At 40.4% G+C, this 18,820-nt stretch overlaps 1 protein-coding gene across 4 annotated transcripts in view; it reads right to left on the reverse strand.

The window, feature by feature from the left end:
- Positions 1-3,211: 3,211 nt before the first annotated feature.
- The window catches only part of LOC123752625 (protein O-linked-mannose beta-1,2-N-acetylglucosaminyltransferase 1), a 140,671-nt gene continuing 125,062 nt past the window's right edge, over positions 3,212-18,820 (reverse strand). For 3 of the 4 annotated variants that reach the window (XM_069327000.1, XM_069326998.1, XM_069326999.1), the window contains 2 exons: positions 15,554-15,787; positions 3,212-7,925 (listed from right to left, as the gene is read on the reverse strand). In XM_069327000.1, coding sequence (XP_069183101.1) covers positions 6,303-7,925; positions 15,554-15,688 — 1,758 coding nt within the window. In that variant the 5' untranslated portion in view covers positions 15,689-15,787 and the 3' untranslated portion in view covers positions 3,212-6,302. Of the gene's footprint in view, positions 7,926-15,553; positions 15,788-18,305 lie in introns of all 4 variants that reach the window. The other variant, XM_069327001.1, reaches the window with a different exon arrangement.

Genomic DNA, 18,820 nt, shown 5'->3' on the forward strand with positions numbered 1-18,820 from the left:
GATTTTTGGCCGCTAGCGGCGAAAATCGCGCGATTTTTGGCATTTACCTGCGAACATCGCGCGATTTTTTGCCGGTAGCGGCGAAAATTGCGCGGTTTTTGGCCGCTAGCGGCGAAAATCGCGCGGTTTTTGGCCGGTAGCGGCGAAAATCGCGATTTTTGCCCGCCAGCTGCGAAAATCGCATGGTTTTTGGCCGCTAGCGGCGAAAATCGCGCGGTTTTTGGCCGGTAGCGGGGAAAATCGCGCTATTTTTGCCCGCCAGCAGCAAAAATCGCATAGTTTCTGGCCGGTAGCGGCGAAAATCGCGATTTTTGCCCGCCAGCTGCGAAAATCGCATGGGTTTTGGCCGCTAGCGGCGAAAATCGCGCGGTTTTTGGCCGGTAGCGGCGAAAATCGCGCTATTTTTGCCCACCAGCTGCAAAAATCGCATGGTTTGTGGCCGCTAGCGGCAAAAATCGCGCGATTTTTGGCCGGTAGCGGGGAAAATCGCGCTATTTTTGCCCGCCAGCAGCAAAAATCGCATAGTTTCTGGCCGGTAGCGGCGAAAATCGCGATTTTTGCCCGCCAGCTGCGAAAATCGCATGGGTTTTGGCCGCTAGCGGCGAAAATCGCGCGGTTTTTGGCCGGTAGCGGCGAAAATCGCGCTATTTTTGCCCGCCAGCTGCAAAAATCGCATGGTTTGTGGCCGCTAGCGGCGAAATTCGCACGATTTTTGGCCGCTAGCGGCGAAATTCGCATGATTTTTGGCCGGTAGCTACGAAATTTGCCCGATTTTTGGCCGCTAGGGGCGAAAATCGCCGATTTTTGGCCTCTAGCGGCGAAAATAGCCCGATTTTTGGCCGCTAGCGGCGAAAATCGCGCAATTTTTGGCATTTACCTGCGAAAATCGCGCGATTTTTTGCCGGTAGCGGCGAAAATTGCGCGGTTTTTCGCCGCTAGCGGCGAAAATCGCGCGGTTTTTGGACGGTAGCGGCGAAAATCGCGATTTTTGCCCGCCAGCTGCGAAAATCGCATGGTTTTTGGCCGCTAGCGGCGAAAATCGCGCGGTCTTTGGCCGGTAGCGGGGAAAATCGCGCTATTTTTGCCCGCCACCAGCAAAAATCGCATAGTTTCTGGCCGGTAGCGGCGAAAATCGCGATTTTTGCCCGCCAGCTGCGAAAATCGCATGGGTTTTGGCCGCTAGCGGCGAAAATCGCGCGGTTTTTGGCCGGTAGCGGCGAAAATCGCGCTATTTTTGCCCGCCAGCTGCAAAAATCGCATGGTTTGTGGCCGCTAGCGGCAAAAATCGCGCGATTTTTGGCCGCTAGCGGCGAAATTCGCACGATTTTTGGCCGCTAGCGGCGAAATTTGCACGATTTTTGGCCGGTAGCGGCTTAAATCGCGCGATTTTTGGCCGGTAGCGGCTTAAATCGCGCGATTTAAGCCGCTACCGGCCAAAAATCGCACGGTTTTTGGCCGCTAGCGGCGACAATCACGCGGTTTTTGGCCTGTAGCGGCGAAATTCGCACGATTTTTGGCCGCTAGCGGCGAAAATCGCACGGTTTTCGGCCGCTAGCGGCGAAAATCGCGCTATTTTTGGCTGGTAACGGCGAAAATCACGATTTTTATTTATATAGTCTTTCAATCACATTATAAATTGGTAGACATTCACTGCAATTTTAATGCTACGTTATACTACAACTACATTGTATTGTTTAATACATGGGGAAGCCTTGACCTAGATTCAGGAAGCTCTGTGTATTTCTTCGTAAGTGGGTTTGCTACGAAGGTTCCTAAGTGCGCCCTAAGAAGATGCTTAGGTGCGATTCAATAAGGTATACTTAGGAAGAAAATTGTTGGTTCACCTGCGTGCCGATAGAGGTCACTACTGTGTTTCGTTTGGCCAATCAGAGAGCAGCAACATTCTTCATATTGAAGATTTAGCGCTGGCTTATCGCAGCTCTACTGCCTCCTATTTACGTCGAATTTTCTTATAAAATTAGTATATTTCGAAGTAAAACAATGTTTTTTCAACTTCTACAGCCAGCACCGACATTGTAGTAAACAAATATGTTACATTTGTTGTTTACCTACGTAATTCTAAGAGATACTGTGTAGCTGTCCTTGTTGCTCGGAAGATGCGCTGACAATTATTGTATATATTTACTGAATTTACCCAAGGGCCACTAACTATCTAGTGACCTCGAAGAGGACAGAAAGCCGGCGGCTTGTTAAAGGGCCCGCCAATTGTCTTAATGATATTTTTTAGCTGGAATTTGGCATTTACGGCTTCAGCGGGTAGGCGGTTCCATGGGTTTATAGCCCTCTTGATGGAAAAAAAACATTTGTTTTCAGTCCTACTTGAGAGAACATACTCTCCAACACTATATCTGTGATTGTCCTGTTATCAGTGACTTCATACCAAATGGTATGAGGTATTTTGAGCTCTGTAATTACTTCATACACTCAGGAATATTGGAAGATATTCTTGTGCTGCACCCAGATTTTGCCAGTGGAGGCTAATAGATCAGCATTAAGTATTTTGTTCTCTCCTAATTCCATGTATGACTGGCCATCCTGTGAGGTGAGGATGTTGGGTGAGCTTGTAGCTGGTTTTTGATCTACACTGTGTGGTTCTTTATACAGAATAGGGAAGCAGCACATTGCTGTGTATACCTAAACATGTTTAAAAATACATTGTTTGAGAGGAGTTTTGTAGAAACTGGTAAGAGTAATTATAATATAATGTTTCCATGATTCAGTGCTTACCTCTTGTGAAAATTGCTTAGAGTTGTTTAGTCAGAGTTGATTTGTTTTTTGTATTGAGGCTGGTATTTTCTAAATTGATTCCATGTACAGTATGTCTAACCATCTTGTGAGATGGGAGTATTAGATAAACTTATAGCTAGTTTTTTATCTACACTGTGTAATATTCCATATAGAATAGGGTAGCAGCACATTGCTGTGTATACCTAATCTTCTTAATAAAAGAAATCAGTAATAAAGATTTTAAATTATAGTTTGTATTATTACAAATACAGTACTGTATTATCCTTATTAAATCATGTTGACCATGGATCATTAAGATCTCATGTTGATATGTAATACAAGTCATATTTCTTTTGAACTGCTAATCCATGCTAATCATTCATTAAATTGTGCATTATGTCTCAATTTTTCACTTCCTTGGATATACTGTACAGTACAAAAAGATAGGATAAAAATAAACCAGTAATATTTCTTGCATTATATTTTTCATTTAAATAACTGCATCAATATTTTTACAGCTGACAGGATTTGTTTTCCCATACAGGTGCATTATTTGTTAAAAAAAATTTGGTTTATTGTTACACACAATGGTGCTACATAGCCTTCCCAGCTTGGTGCCTTCTTTTAATACTTACTGATTAAAAAATAAATAATAAATACATTTTATTCAGGAAAAGTACATACAGTTGATTTACAAACATAATGTTGGATTTATAGGCAGAGCTAGTACATACAATACCTAAAGCCACTAATACTCATAGCATTTCGGGCAAGGTGTGGGGGGAAAAAAACACAGACTAAAACTTAATAGTAATCGGGATTAGGTATAAATTGTGTTGAAAGAAGGAATAAAAAATACAAAAAGGGGGTTAACATAGCATAAATCAGCAATTGCACATGTTGGTGAACAGCGTTGTTTAAAAAATAGCAAGACATGGGTTGACATTTAGGAGGTAAGTTAGGTTACATGGAGTTAATTAGGCAGTACTTGGTTTAACTCTTAAACTGGTTGAGAGAGGTACAGCCTTTGACATGATTCGGGAGGTCATTCCACATTCTGGGTCCCTTGATTTGTAGAGCACTTCTAGTTTGGTTACACACAGCCAAATTGAGTAACAGGAAGGGGTCTTGGACACAAATTTGTTCCATGCTAAATGTAGAGGAATCGGCTGAGTATTCCTCAAATAAAATAAGTTGCCTCAGCTTGTAAGGTAAATAAAATAAGCATTTCTCAAATAAGTAGCTGCCTCACCTCACTGCCTTACTGCTACATAGCCTTCCCGGCATGGTGCCTTCTTTTGATAATTACTTGTTCCACACCCAAATTGTATAACAGGAAGAGGTCTTGGACCCCTACTTCCCCCTCTCTTTTTTAGTAGTCTATATAGTCATAATTATAGCTTTAAGTATTCAATGAATAAAGTTTGACATTTTTACCCTTTTCCTTACCTAACATCATTTGTGCAGCATATTTTTATTTTATGTCTCACCCAGATTTAATTTCAAAATAAAACCAAACTAAATAAATTAGAAATGGGTATGTATAGCTAAGGTACACCCTTACTACTAGGTGAACAGGGACATTTGGTGATAGTAAATGATCCCATCAGGCAGGGCTCATCACCTCTCATATTTCATGTTCACCAGTGTTTATTTACTTAATAACTACTGGTATAATATCTTGCTATTATAAAACTAATTCTACTATCATCAAACACATATTTACTTCAAGTTTCAAGCAGAGAATGCATATATAACTAACACGAAGGACTCCTCTCCACTAGATTCACCAGCTATAATATTTTGGTCATGTTCCAATATCATAAATCGATCCCAGTGTTATGTAGTAGAGAAAAAATGACTTATATCCAGTTTACGTAAAGCTACGAGTGGTCGAAACCACACTTAAATCCCGGAATGAACTTACGAAGATTTTTCCACTTAGGGTAGTTAATTGAATACGGACGTAGCCGCCACGAAGGCGCTAAGACGGAAAACGCTCTTAGCTAAGAGGAAAAACCTTCGTAAGTACCTTCCTGAATCCGGCCCCTTATCTGTATGGTTGATTTTGGCCTAGACAACCAGAGATGAACACGGGTGATATCACACCAAATAATCCTGGTGTGAGGCTAGCGTCATCACATGTTATTGATGTACCAGGTAATTATATTCTGCTTCTTCTCCTACTGCAATTACACCTGTCAAAGGGCACTCACAATAATATAGTAGTAACCTAATATGACAGCTATATCAGGGGAAATATTGTAAAGATTTATTAGATGAGATTTAATTAATAATTACCTCATTTGTTTTGTTCGCTAGCATTCTAACCGGTTTGCCTTAACATACATTTCAATGATCAGGAATGAAAGATAAAAGGTTTCGGAATTACGACACTTCCCTTGATTGTTGACGATGAATCGTGCCGATGATGGGAGCACTTTACAATCCATAACACTTGTGTCAAATGGAAAATTTGTGGAGCATCTTGAAGCTCCAGCGAAACTTTTAGTGTTAAAATTATAATGGCAGCTACCCCTGGCCACCCTCCCACTGACGCCTCAGCTGTCTTGTCCAGATGTCAAGAAGTGAAAAGAGAGTCCATATTTACTCTTATTTTAGTACTGATAATTAAGTTGGTTCAAGGGAAATATTTTTAAGATGTTTACATTCCAAAGACTGCTCTATTAAGAATAATTCCCAACAGAATTACCTTAATAGCGATGTGGCAATGATATCCCTGTTTTCTACAGAGGAAATTTCCACTGTGCCTCAGTTTCTATGAGTGATTAAAGCGATATTTCTAGGGTTAATTTGTTATTACAAAACAACAGTAATATTATCTGCATATTGTATTAAAACTTGTAAATGGTGTCGGGTTTTCCGACAGCAGTTTATTTAATTTACCGTTGGTTGAATGTACCATAACAATCCTATATTCACCTTTCATTAACACACCACATATTTATTAGCATCAGTTCTCTCCCTCATATACAAGGCAAAAAAAATTTACTAATATACCCTTTTTTCAATACATTTTAAATTTCAATATGCGACATTCCTCCTTAATAAATCGACTTCCTACGTCTATTTGGTAGGCTGATAACACTCTAATCTTCGTTGTAACGTTATATTATAATATATTATTGACCTGATCTCACCTGACTGGTTTGAGGTCAACCCGGGTGGCCGGGCGGCCAGACGGCCGGCCCGCCTGGGGAACTACACAGATCGTGTGTAGTGAAAATGGTTTCAATGAGGATGGTTGAGTGTAGTAAAGATGGTTACAGTGATGAAAATAGTTTTTAGTGAAGATGTGGCCTCCATCATCCGAGTAACACCAGGGTAACCCTCTTGTAATAAATATGCCAAACTCATATTGAGAGGTGTGACAGGTACAAGCATTCACCTATTTATTTACAAAAAGGTATAGTAGGATTATATTATAACTTTTTTAAAATTAAGTAATACATTCTTGCAAAACCACTTAAATACGTAGAGTTTTGGTCAAAATCCATGACAGTGGCTCAGCCATGCATCAAACAGCTGCTTTTTCAGTCAGGTGTCGACAGTACCTCGAGCAACATCTCCGATGTCATGTATTCATTGGCGATTTTGATCATTCTGTTGTAGTGTTTCTGTGTATAGTTCCCCATAAGCTCAAACTGATGGTCGGAGATGGTGTCGACGTCCCACAGCGGAATGGTGATGGGTCGGAGATGAGAATACTGTGAGAAGGGAACCCCCACCAGGTAGAGAGTGGCGCTGCTGGAGAACCTCACTACGTGTACTCCCTGGTGATGTCCTTGCTCAGACATGGACCACATCCCGAGGCATTCTGCCACATTAAACAACTGGAAGGGGTCTGGCAGCCCATCCCCATCCTTTAGGAAATCCAGCCTGTAGTAAAAGACGTAAAGTGAAAACATGGATGGGGACTTTGGGAGAAAGGTGTCACTGCATGGATTGCCTGTAAGAGGGGTGGCAGCACTTATATTGCGGGTGAGGTCCTGAATCCAGGTAGGCAGCCGCAGCCGCCACACCTCGTGTAACAGTATGGGGCCTAGCTTAACCAGAGGCATCATTAGGGGACCCTTCTCCTTTAGGAATGCGTTTGTGTTGACGCCCATGCCGAAGTGTAGGGTTCGGCTTACCTCTGGGAAAACGCATTCGCGGCCCTTCCGCATATTCATGTAGAGCCAGAAGTCGTAGAGGAGAGTGTTAGGAGTGGTCATCTGCTCCCACGCGGCGAGGGCTTCTCTTACAAAGTCAAGTGTAATGCCATAGCCCCACTCCACCTGCACCGACCCACGAAGCACCCGCCTGTTATCGTATGCCAAACCCTGGAAGCCTCCGGCCGAGAAAGCATTAATACAGTATAGTGAGGGGTCGGATTTTAGCAGCCACAGAGTCTGGCTCATGAATGCGAAGAAGTCAGGAGACACTTCGATGTCTTCATCGAGTAGAATTACGGCCGTAGCGTTGGGAAATCTATCAGCTATGAGACGGAAGACTCCTTGATAGTAATGGAAAAGCTTGTTATTGGCATGGCCATATATGGGAAGTGTAGTGAAGGAAATATTCAGGAGATGTAGAAGCTGAGTTGTGGCAAGTGGTGCATCGCCCAGCACCACCAGTAGGTTGCACCGACGAGCCCCGGGAGCGACCAGTAAAGTAGTGAGGGCGTGATATAGATACTGGTGACGCTTGCCGCCGGTCACGATAATGGGCACTTCGGCTATGGCATCCTGGTTGAGAAGAGGAAGAGGAGTGGGTATAGGCAAAGGATCGGGAGAGATCTCATCACACAGACCACCCATGGTACCATGGTGAGTACAGTATTCCCAACGTTGCTGTTCTACCTGACTGTTACTGCCAGGCATTGGTATGTCCGAAAGTGGAAGCAAGAGATGGGCATGTTGAGTTGCACTTCCCCTGAGAATAGCTGTTTCAGAGATGGTGCGGCCACCTTTAATGAAGACCCATGTCCAGTGGGCAGTGGGTGGCAGGTGGAGAGCGAAGAGAGAACCGAGTTGGGCAAGGCGGAGGGCAGCGCCTCTTAGCCCCACTGTACCAGAAGCTGACACTGCCATAACTACGAGCCGGTCAGCTGACACGCGTGCCAGATGCCATTCCAGGTCGGCCCAGTGTGCCCAGTACTCCCATACCGGGAACACCTGCAAAGTTTTAAAAATATGTATATTTTTGCATTATTTCTTTAATACCATCTCTGTGTTCTTGAGTTTCATGCACTAATTATCACGGTAGAAGGCACAAAATAAAAAAAGTAAATAAAACAAGCAAAGTTAGCAACAAAGTAGACTTAAGATATTAAGTGTAATGTATTTGTAGATTGTGTAGATAGTTAGTGATAAGGGTCATGTGTAGTGAAGATGTAACGTTTTTCACCTGAGCAGTGCCGGATACCAAGCTACAATATCACACCTTGATTGTTTCGATCAAAAAGACCACAGCTTTCGATACATTAATGAAGAGATTGTATTCAGTTGCAAATACATTCTGTTCTGAGTGTTGCAAACACCTGGATATTGAAGCCATTGAAAGAAAGTTGATGCTTCTGTTGTATGAATGCAAAATAGTGGAAACCATTAACGCACGTCATAGAATGTCAGTTCAAAAAGTAGCTCCAGCAAAACCAATTTTTACACCCGTGAGTTTGCCGCCTACTGATTCTTCCATAAAATACCACAGCTTTTGCACATTTTGTATTTTTGTAAGATTTTGGAAGTCTACAAAGAGCGGATCAATACAGAAGAGTTAGTATGTACAGAATAAGTCTTACTATCCTACAGTCTGTGACATGCCACCACCACCAGATTATCTACTCCACATGATCCACTGTTCATGCAAGACGAAATGTGTCATTTCACGAGGTTGTTGTTAACACAATCGATTGCTCTATTCAGCCGCTTGTGGCCAGTGCCAAATCAGTGGTTGCGATAACAACTCCAATACCAGTAATGAATGTGATAACAGTGATGAAGAGGATTAATTTCTGTATGTCTGTGACCAGGTGTCACTTCTGTAATGACCAGAACATGAATCAGACACTATAATATTTTTTGGTTACCTAGATTTTTTTTAAGTTATATGAATCATAAATAAGTAATTAATTGTAGAATTGAAAAGCCTTTATGTGATTGGTTGACCTGATCTCCCGTGCATCAAGCAGTTGTGCGAACAAGTTTCAGAAGCAAGTCAGGTTAGTAATGAATGATCGTGGTAGAGTGATATTCTTGAGAAAGGCAGTTCCAGCATGAGACTATTGACGGCTGAGACTGTTGTGTTATTGGTGCCAACAACTGGTTGTCCATGAAGTTGGGCCAGGTGAGGAACTTTGAAAATGTTGGCCTTGTACATAGCAGAAAATCACACACACATAACGATGGAGTTGGAGACTGACGTTCAGACCCTTTCTACCAGCCTTCGTCAAGACTAGAGATGAGCCTTCTTGCTCGGTTCTGCACTTTGTCTAAAGTTCTGGTGAATGATGGACGACATGCAATCCAGGAGAGGGGTGCATACTCATAATGAGAGTGAACTTAATTGTGCTTCATATAAGGTTTTACAATTTCTGCTGTCAAGGTGTGAGTTGCACCATAGGGCTGTAAGTTTCCTGGCTGCCTTGTGGGTTAGGTTAAGCATGTGGTTCTTCATTGCCGTTGAAGAATCAAACTTCATTCCCAGTATGTCAGTTTTATTGCTCAACTCCAGGTTTATGCTACCTATTTGCAAGCTTGTCTGATTTTCAAAATGCAGTCTAGTTATCATCATTACCTGTATTTTCTCAGCAGCAAATGTGACCTGCCATCTTCTTCCCCAGGTATAAAATGCTGAAAGTTGGTGATTGATAAAAGTTGTATCAGTTGCCTTTTCTTTCTTTCCATATGTAAAGGTTAGAGTGTCTGTGTGTCTCTCTCTCTTTATCCGAGAAAATCGCTATCGATGCCGCAATTTGTTAAGATGAGGCACACTGACTGACCAAGACTGACCTTTGTATTTCATATCCCCTAGTGATTCATCTTGGAAAGTTGAGTGAAGCTAGCCCCAAGCATCTGGCTTCCAGCTTTGAACAAATAAGCAAACGTTTATTGATATAGATAAGGGGAAACTTCACTAAGAAGTCACGTGATCAGCTTCAAGAGATAAGGTCGAGTGCTCACGAAAAATTACAAGGATAAAGAACACAAAAGATTTCAGGTCTTTACTGTGAGGCGAGATGAAAGGCTGGAGGTAACAGTAGATAACATAGTAGTCAATGAAGAGATTAAAAAACACCTGGAGGAATTAGATGCAATAAAATCTAAGGCCAAACCTAATTCCACCACGGCCGTTGAAGGAGGCTGCAGAGGTACATTGTCACTTGCTGAGTAAATGTTTCAATATATCATTTGAAACTGGGAACCTCCCAGAATTCCGGAAAAGGACATAGTCCCAATATTTAAAAAAAGAGAGAGTCAGGAATCCCTAAAGCATAAATCTGTGTCACTGGTAAATATTCGGTGTACGGTGATAGAAAAGTAATCAGGTTGAGAATAATTAAACATCTGGAGAGGATAAACTTTGCACCTAAAAGGCTGCACATGGATATAGAAGAGGAAAGAGGATATCGTGAGAAAATCACTAGGAGCCATGAGGATGACTAACCGATTCTCTCATTGATTCATCACGTTAATGTGATTTCATTGTGCAGGAAAGTCCTGCCTGAAAAACGTTATTTAGTTCTATGATAAGGTTACTAAAAGAAAACAAGAAAAAGAAGCATGAGTAGACTATTTTCCTAGATTGTCAAAAACATTTGAAACTGTTCCTCATGAGCTCCTGATGTACAAGATGAAGAAGCAAACTGGAATAACTGGAAGACAGTGAACTGGGTAAAGGCCTCCCTGAGGTCAGAAAACAAGAGTCACATTCAGAGACGAGGTTCGGGGGAAGTAACAACGGGAGTTTCCTAAGGGTCGGAATAAGACCCCTTACTATTCCTAATTTACGTGAATGACCTGAGAGAGTGAACTCGAATATACCAGAATTAGCAGACAACGTAAAGTAATGAGGATCTATAAAGCGAGGAAGACTGAATAAAGTTACACGACCTTGACAAGCTCCAGTAATGGGCAAACATATGGTTGCTAGAATTCAGCCCCAACAAGTGTAAATTCGTGAGGAAGGGAAAGGGATAAAGGAGACCATAATGTATCTACACCATGCGGGAAGGCAACTACAAGAGACGGAAAAAGTAAAGGAATTGAGAAAGGATATAATTCCAACACTATATCTTGTGGCACAGGGGTAACATTGGCAGCATATTGCACACTGGCAAACATTAGAACCCCATTTAGAAACATACATCAGTGCTCTTTCAAGTGTGTGTGTGTATATATATATATATATGAATAAAAACTCAGTTTTTAGTGAATATAGTCCAATAGTCCTGGGGACCATTCAGGCTTGTTCGATTATATATATATATATATATATATATATATATATATATATATATATATATATATATATATATATATATATATATAAACTTTTAGACACTCACACCCACCAGGGGACTCGAACACTGGCCATCAAGATGGCAGGTACACACTTGTATCCACTACACCATACTTCAGAGCCCAAAAGAGGTGGGAATTCCGGGGTATTTAACCAACCAGATATCCCATCTCTCGAGGCAATGAGACAGTGAGGGATCCCTCGCGTTTTTCATCAAGCCCTGTTATATGGGAGAACTCGGTGCTAATGCTTAATGCACAGACTTGCTTATAAATCACGTGTTTGAAGTATAAAACTTCTGAAAGTAAAGTTCTAGAAGTAAAGTTTGTATAGAACTATAGAAGTAAAGTTCTATACTTCAAACTTGTAGTTAATAAGTCTGTGCATATTTTATAGTATATTATATATATATATATATATATATATATATATATATATATATATATATATATATATTATATATATATATATATATATATATATATATATATATATATATATATGTCGTACCTAGTAGCCAGAATGCACTTCTTGGCCTACTATGCAAAGCCCGATTTGCCTAATAGGCTGAGTGATTTCCTTTTATTTCAACAAATTGATTCCAATTGGTTTATTTGAATTATTATAATATTATAATAAGAAAATAAATTATTGACTTAGTTTAGGTTTGGTTATGCTAGGTTAGGTAGGGGAGGCTAGGTTCGGTCATATATCTACGTTAGTTTTGACTCAAATTTAAAAAAATAAACTCATACATAGTGAAATGGATAGCTTTATCATTTCATAAGAAAAAAAATAGAAAAATATGTAAATTCAGGAAAACTTGGCTTATTAGGAAAATCGGGCCTAGCATACTTGGCCAAGAAGTACGTTCTGGCTACTAGGTACGACATTTATATATATTATTATATATATATTATATATATTATATATATTGTATATATATTATATATATATATATATATATATATATATATATATATATATATATATATATATATATATATATATGCGAACAAGCCAGAATTTAGATATTTATAACATTTATAAATATTTATAAATTTAGATATATATATAACAGATTTAGTTATATATATATATATATATATATATATATATATATATATATATATATATATATATATATATATATATATGCAAACAAGCCTGAATGGTCCCCAGGACTATATACAACTGAAAACTCACACCCCAGAAGTGACTCGAACCCATACTCCCACAACTGGTATGTACAGGGACGCCTTAATCCGCTTGACCATCACGACCGGACATAAGGAAGTGATAGCCGAGGCTATATGAACCACTTCCCCGCCGGCACTCGGATGGTAATCTTGGGCATAGCATTTTATCAAATCACCTCATTCTTTGGGGCACACGTGAGGAACACAAATGCAAACAAGCCTGAATGGTCCCCAGGACTATATACAACTGAAAACTCACACCCCAGAAGTGACTCGAACCCATACTCCCACAACTGGTATGTACAGGGACGCCTTAATCCGCTTGACCATCACGACCGGACATAAGGAAGTGATAGCCGAGGCTATGTGAACCACTTCCCCGCCGGCACTCGGATGGTAATCTTGGGCATAGCATTTTATCAAATCACCTCATTCTTTGGGGCACACGTGAGGAACACAAATGCAAACAAGCCTGAATGGTCCCCAGGACTATATACAACTATATACATCCTTATGTCCGGTCGTGATGGTCAAGCGGATTAAGGCGTCCCTGTACATACCAGTTGTGGGAGTATGGGTTCGAGTCACTTCTGGGGTGTGAGTTTTCAGTTGTATATAGTCCTGGGGACCATTCAGGCTTGTTTGCATTTGTGTTCCTCACGTGTGCCCCAAAGAATGAGGTGATTTGATAAAATGCTATGCCCAAGATTACCATCCGAGTGCCGGCGGGGAAGTGGTTCATATAGCCTCGACTATCACTTCCTTATGTCCGGTCGTGATGGTCAAGCGGATTAAGGCGTCCCTGTACATACCAGTTGTGGGAGTATGGGTTCGAGTCACTTCTGGGGTGTGAGTTTTCAGTTGTATATAGTCCTGGGGACCATTCAGGCTTGTTTGCATTTGTGTTCCTCACGTGTGCCCCAAAGAATGAGGTGATTTGGTAAAATGCTATGCCCAAGATTACTATCCGAGTGCCGGCAGTGGGGTGGTTCAAATAGCTTAGGCTATCACCTCATTATGTCCGGTCGTGATGGTCAAGTGGATTAAGGCGTCTTGTACATACCAGTTGCGTTGCTTCTGGGAGTATGGGTTCGAGTCACTTCTGGGGTGTGAGTTTTCAGTTGCATATTGTCCAGGGGACCATTCAGGCTTGTTCGCATTTGTGTTCCTCACGTGTGCCCCAAAGAATGAGGTGATTTGGTAAAATGCTATGCCCAAGATTACTATCCGAGTGCCGGCAGTGGGGTGGTTCAAATAGCTTAGGCTATCACCTCATTATGTCCGGTCGTGATGGTCAAGTGGATTAAGGCGTCTTGTACATACCAGTTGCGTTGCTTCTGGGAGTATGGGTTCGAGTCACTTCTGGGGTGTGAGTTTTCAGTTGCATATTGTCCTGGGGACCATTCAGGCTTGTTCGCATATATATATATATATATATATATATATATATATATATATATATATATATATATATATATATGTCGTACCTAGTAGCCAGAACGCACTTCCCAGCCTACTATGCAAGGCCCGATTTGCCTAATAAGCCAAGTTTTCATGAATTAATTGTTTTTCGACTACTTAACCTACCTAACCTAACTTTTTCGGCCACCTAACCCAACCCAACCTATAAAGATTGGTTAGGTTAGGTTAGGTAGGGTTGGTTAGGTTCGGTCATATATCTACGTTAATTTTAACTCCAACAAAAAAAAATTTACCTCATACATAATGAAATGGGTAGCTTTATCATTTCATAAGAAATAAATTAGAGAAAATATATTAATTCAGGAAAACTTGGCTTATTAGGCAAATCGGGCCTTGCATAGTAGGCTGAGAAGTGCGTTCTGGCTATTAGGTACGACATATATACATTATATATATATATATATATATATATATATATATATATATATATATGTGTGTGTGTGTGTGTGTATATCACGAAAATAAACACGTGATTAAGAATGTGACAATGTCAGACCACGGAGGAAAATGAAACAGGAATTTCCTTAAGTACTTTCGTATATTAAATACATCTTCAGAAGGAATGAAGATGTATTTAATTCCTTCTGAAGATGTATTTAATATACGAAAGTACTTAAGGAAATTCCTGTTTCATTTTCCTCCGTGGTCTGACATTGTCACATTCTTAATCACGTGTTTATTTTCGTGATATACACACACACTATATATATATATATATATATATATATATATATATATATATATATATATATATATATATTATATATATATATATATATATAATGTCGTACCTAGTAGCCAGAACGAACTTCTCAGTCTACTATGCAAGGCCCGATTTGCCTAATAAGCCAAGTTTTCATGAATTGTTTTTCGACTACCTAACTTTTTCGGCTACCTAACCTATAAAGATAGGTTAGGTAGGGTTGGTTAGGTTCGGTCATATATTTACATTAATTTTAACTCCAATAAAACAATTGACCTCATACATAATGAAATGGGTAACTATTATTTCATAAGAAAAAAATTTGAGAAAATATATTAATTCAGAAAAACTTGGTTTATTAGGCAAATCGGGCCTTGCATAGTAGGGAGAAGTGCGTTCTGGCTACTAGGTACGACATTATATATATATATATATATAGAGAGAGAGAGAGAGAGAGAGAGAGATGAGACGAGACATTATGTGTGTCCAAGCTGTGCTAGAACATCACTCAATAATAGTGCTGTGTGTGTGTTTCTGGCTAATTGTCAGAGAGAGGAACCCTGTAAGGGCTGCTGAGGCCGTTCTGGGGCCTAAGCTAACGACTGACATGGGAAATACGGAAATACTTTTGTTTTAATTTTGAATATATAGTATGAATAAAAGTCTTAATAATTCGCGTGTGACGATCTTAAATACTTTATGTGAAATAAGATATAATATTTATGATATACGAATTCTTGACGAGGCCTGTCAAGTATACAATTACTGTTTTAAACATGCTTGAAGTTGTTGGCAAGGTGCTCAAATATGGTAGACAAATATCTTCAGTTTAACTATTCTTCTGGTATCTCTACTTACAATACAAAAATAAAGCAGAGTTATCTGTGAAAGCACTAACCTTGTGAAATATGAGGAATCCATCACGTTGATTGAGGACGGAGAGTGTGACGCCTCTGTCAGCACTACTGCTACTATTGTGGGTCTCTTGCCAGAGGCTGCTGCTGGCACATCCAAGGAATAAGGGAAGCCACATTTAGAGAGCCGATGAAAAGTCGCTAAGGGGTTGGAGGGGCATCCATGCAACCTCAGGCTCCACCCATTCAGTGTCGATGAGACATCAAGACTCACAAATCTGGCAAGAGATAATTATTTAAGATAAATGTTTGTGATGAGTGAACTTCAGCTCTTTAATCCAGAATATAGCTATCAATTGCTTAGTGGAGTGACTCCTATTCTTTTTGTTCTATTTTATTTCAACACTTGAAATTCAGTATAGAGTTGAATGGACTTACTCTCCACTAACTCATTCCACATTTTCAGTGCTCATTCGCTGCCGAAGATTGCATCTAACTCATCTGTGTTTCTAGTTTTAACCCGTGTCGACACACTTAATTCACGTCTATCCTGTCTACAATCTGTTACCTATTCAAAAGTATCTGTACTGTCTGTACAATCTTCAGTATCAGTACTATCCATAGTATATGCATTAGCTTTACAATTTATACTATTTGTACTGTCCGTACTATTTGTACTACCTATAAATCTATACTCTTTTTGTAATATACTAAACAGTCTGCACTTGGTAACTGTATCAAAGCCTAAATATTTTGTGGAATACGGTGTCTTTGGTTTGTCATTTTTGTCAAGAAATGGAAGATGTTTGTGAGGGAGGGTGCATAGTGAGAGATGGTGAGGGTGTGTATGGTGAGAGATGGTGAGGGTGTTGGAGTTTAAAAATTCAAAACTCGGTTGGAGTTTAAAATTCAACGTGTATAGGAAACCTACCAATATATGCTCGTAAGTTCATTATTACTCTGATCATCATAATCAGGTTAAGTGGGCAGTATTTTCTGTTATGTTTCTCAGAACTCTGAGAGTTTGCGGCCAGGACTTTTTTTTATGAATAACGAAAATATATGAACTTGGGAAGAAGTTAAAATAACCAAAATTTTTCTTGGATGTCGCATTTGGTCAAGCTAAATGGACGTTTATAACATACTCCCAAGTATAAACCGGAATTAAAAGACTAGCTGGTTTTACCATATTTTGATGGGCGACAAAAGCTTGCCCCAGCCTTGAAATAAACCTTAATAGTAACAGTGTTAAAAAATAACAACACAGTTTGATCCATTTTAAATAAAAACTCGCCCCCGTCTCTAGCAGGTAGTGTGTACTCCATCCCTTGCAATAAGTGTGCATTTGTTTACATCGGCCAAACTGGTACATCTCTTTCCTCACGTTTAAAATAACACTCTAATGCTATTCGTACAGACCAGCATTCTAGTGCATTGTATTTGAATTCCAGTTCATGTGATCATTCTATCAACTTCTAAGGGGCCAAATGCATCGTTAAAAAGTAAAGGTTTCGTTGAACGAAATTTGATTGAAGCAGCTCTGATCAAACAATAAAACAAAAGCCTTACTGTAAGCCCTGGCATGTACAAATTCGACCCCCATATATTTCAATATAGCACGTCAATACAATGTAGCATCCATTTATCCGGTTTAAACGCTATTCTCCTGTGTTTTTGAAGAGAGGAAGAATATTTGTTCATTCTATTTAATCCTCCCTTTTCTTCCCTCCTTTTTTCTTTCCACCCTATCTCTTTAAAAGTATGGTTTCATCCCCAATTCCTGGTGGTCACGTGACCTGTCTGGTCACATAACACATTTGATTTGCTTACCAAAATCTTTCCTACCCACTGTATTTTGCGCTGAAGGGGAATTGAGCCGAAAACGCGTTCAGCATTCTTTATTTCATCAAATGTAGTTTTTACGCGTACTTGGATCAGTGTTTTAGTGATCATTGTTGTAAATTTATATGTATAATTCCCATATTCTGGGAAATGGTCTGGGATATGGGACGTGTATAGGCTGGTTAGGGTAGGCCTAAGATAGGCCCCGTCCGATTCTGATCAAGTGTGTAATATTGGATGAAATGCACTCAGAATTTATCAGAAAAATTATTTTCCTTAGGCCATAAAGTAGTTTTATTCCTCCCTAATATTGGAGAGATGGGCTAGAGGTGGACGAAGGGAGGGGATGGGCACCCGGGCACCGCCGGGTACCCCTCGTAGTGTTTTAATATAGTATAATTCACCCTCCCACCCGTGCGATTTTCCTGATATCGGAGGCGTGTTGTCCGTAGAGTGTTGAATTTTCACTATTTCATTCGTCCATCATTGAAACTATATACACTACACGCGATCTTCATCACTGAAATCATCAACGCTAAAAACGTTCATCGTCGCTGGACCTATCTACACTTCACATGTAACCATCATGCTTGGATATCCGGCGTTGCTGCGCACTCTTCATCACAGTGACCGTCTTCACTACCCGCGGGGACTGCCAGGTAACCCATTATGGCAGTTTTATTTTCCGAGGGCTTACAATGCTTAGTCATGTAGAAAGCAGTTTTAGTGAGGATGGAATCTGGATTTAAGCGAGGTTGGAATTTAGCATCAAAGGGGGCATGGGGGGGGGGGCAGACCCCCGAACCGTCTTCGAGAAACCCCGCAAAAAACACTAATTATCCTGCAAAGTTAAACTTCTAAAATTGAACATAGAGACAGGGAGACATTCGTTTTTGTATAGATATAGATATTAATTAGACTTTAAGGAAAATCAGACTATCAAGATGGACTCACGTGTTATGGCTACTGACTGACACCACACAGGACCTCACACACGCCAACAACACTGTGAACAGGACCAAGGTACACATTTTCTCAACCCTTGAGTGTTGTTTTGACAGGTTCACTGTCAGAAATATTACCAGAGACCGGAGAGCTAATATACTATTTTATAACTTCAAAATTATGCGGATTTGCGTTTTTTTAATACATACAATGCTCTATAATACATTAGAACAGTTATTAGCTTCTTCACTTATCCCTACGAGTAACTGATCCTTCATGGTCACCCCGATGCTAAAGCAGGAGCCTCCGTGTGCTCCTCCAGCAAGGTCACCGTAGCTGCAGCACGAGGCTCCGGGTGCTCCTCCAGCAAGGTCACCGTAGCTGCAGCAGGAGGCTCCGGGTGCTCCTCCAGCAAGGTCACCGTAGCTGCAGCAGGAGGCTCCGGGTGCTCCTCCAGCAAGGTCACCGTAGCTGCAGCACGAGGCTCCGGGTGCTCCTCCAGCAAGGTCACCGTAGCTGCAGCA

Source organism: Procambarus clarkii, chromosome 19, assembly GCF_040958095.1.
Source record: "Procambarus clarkii isolate CNS0578487 chromosome 19, FALCON_Pclarkii_2.0, whole genome shotgun sequence".
In the NCBI taxonomy this organism is placed as follows: Eukaryota; Metazoa; Arthropoda; class Malacostraca; order Decapoda; family Cambaridae; genus Procambarus; species Procambarus clarkii.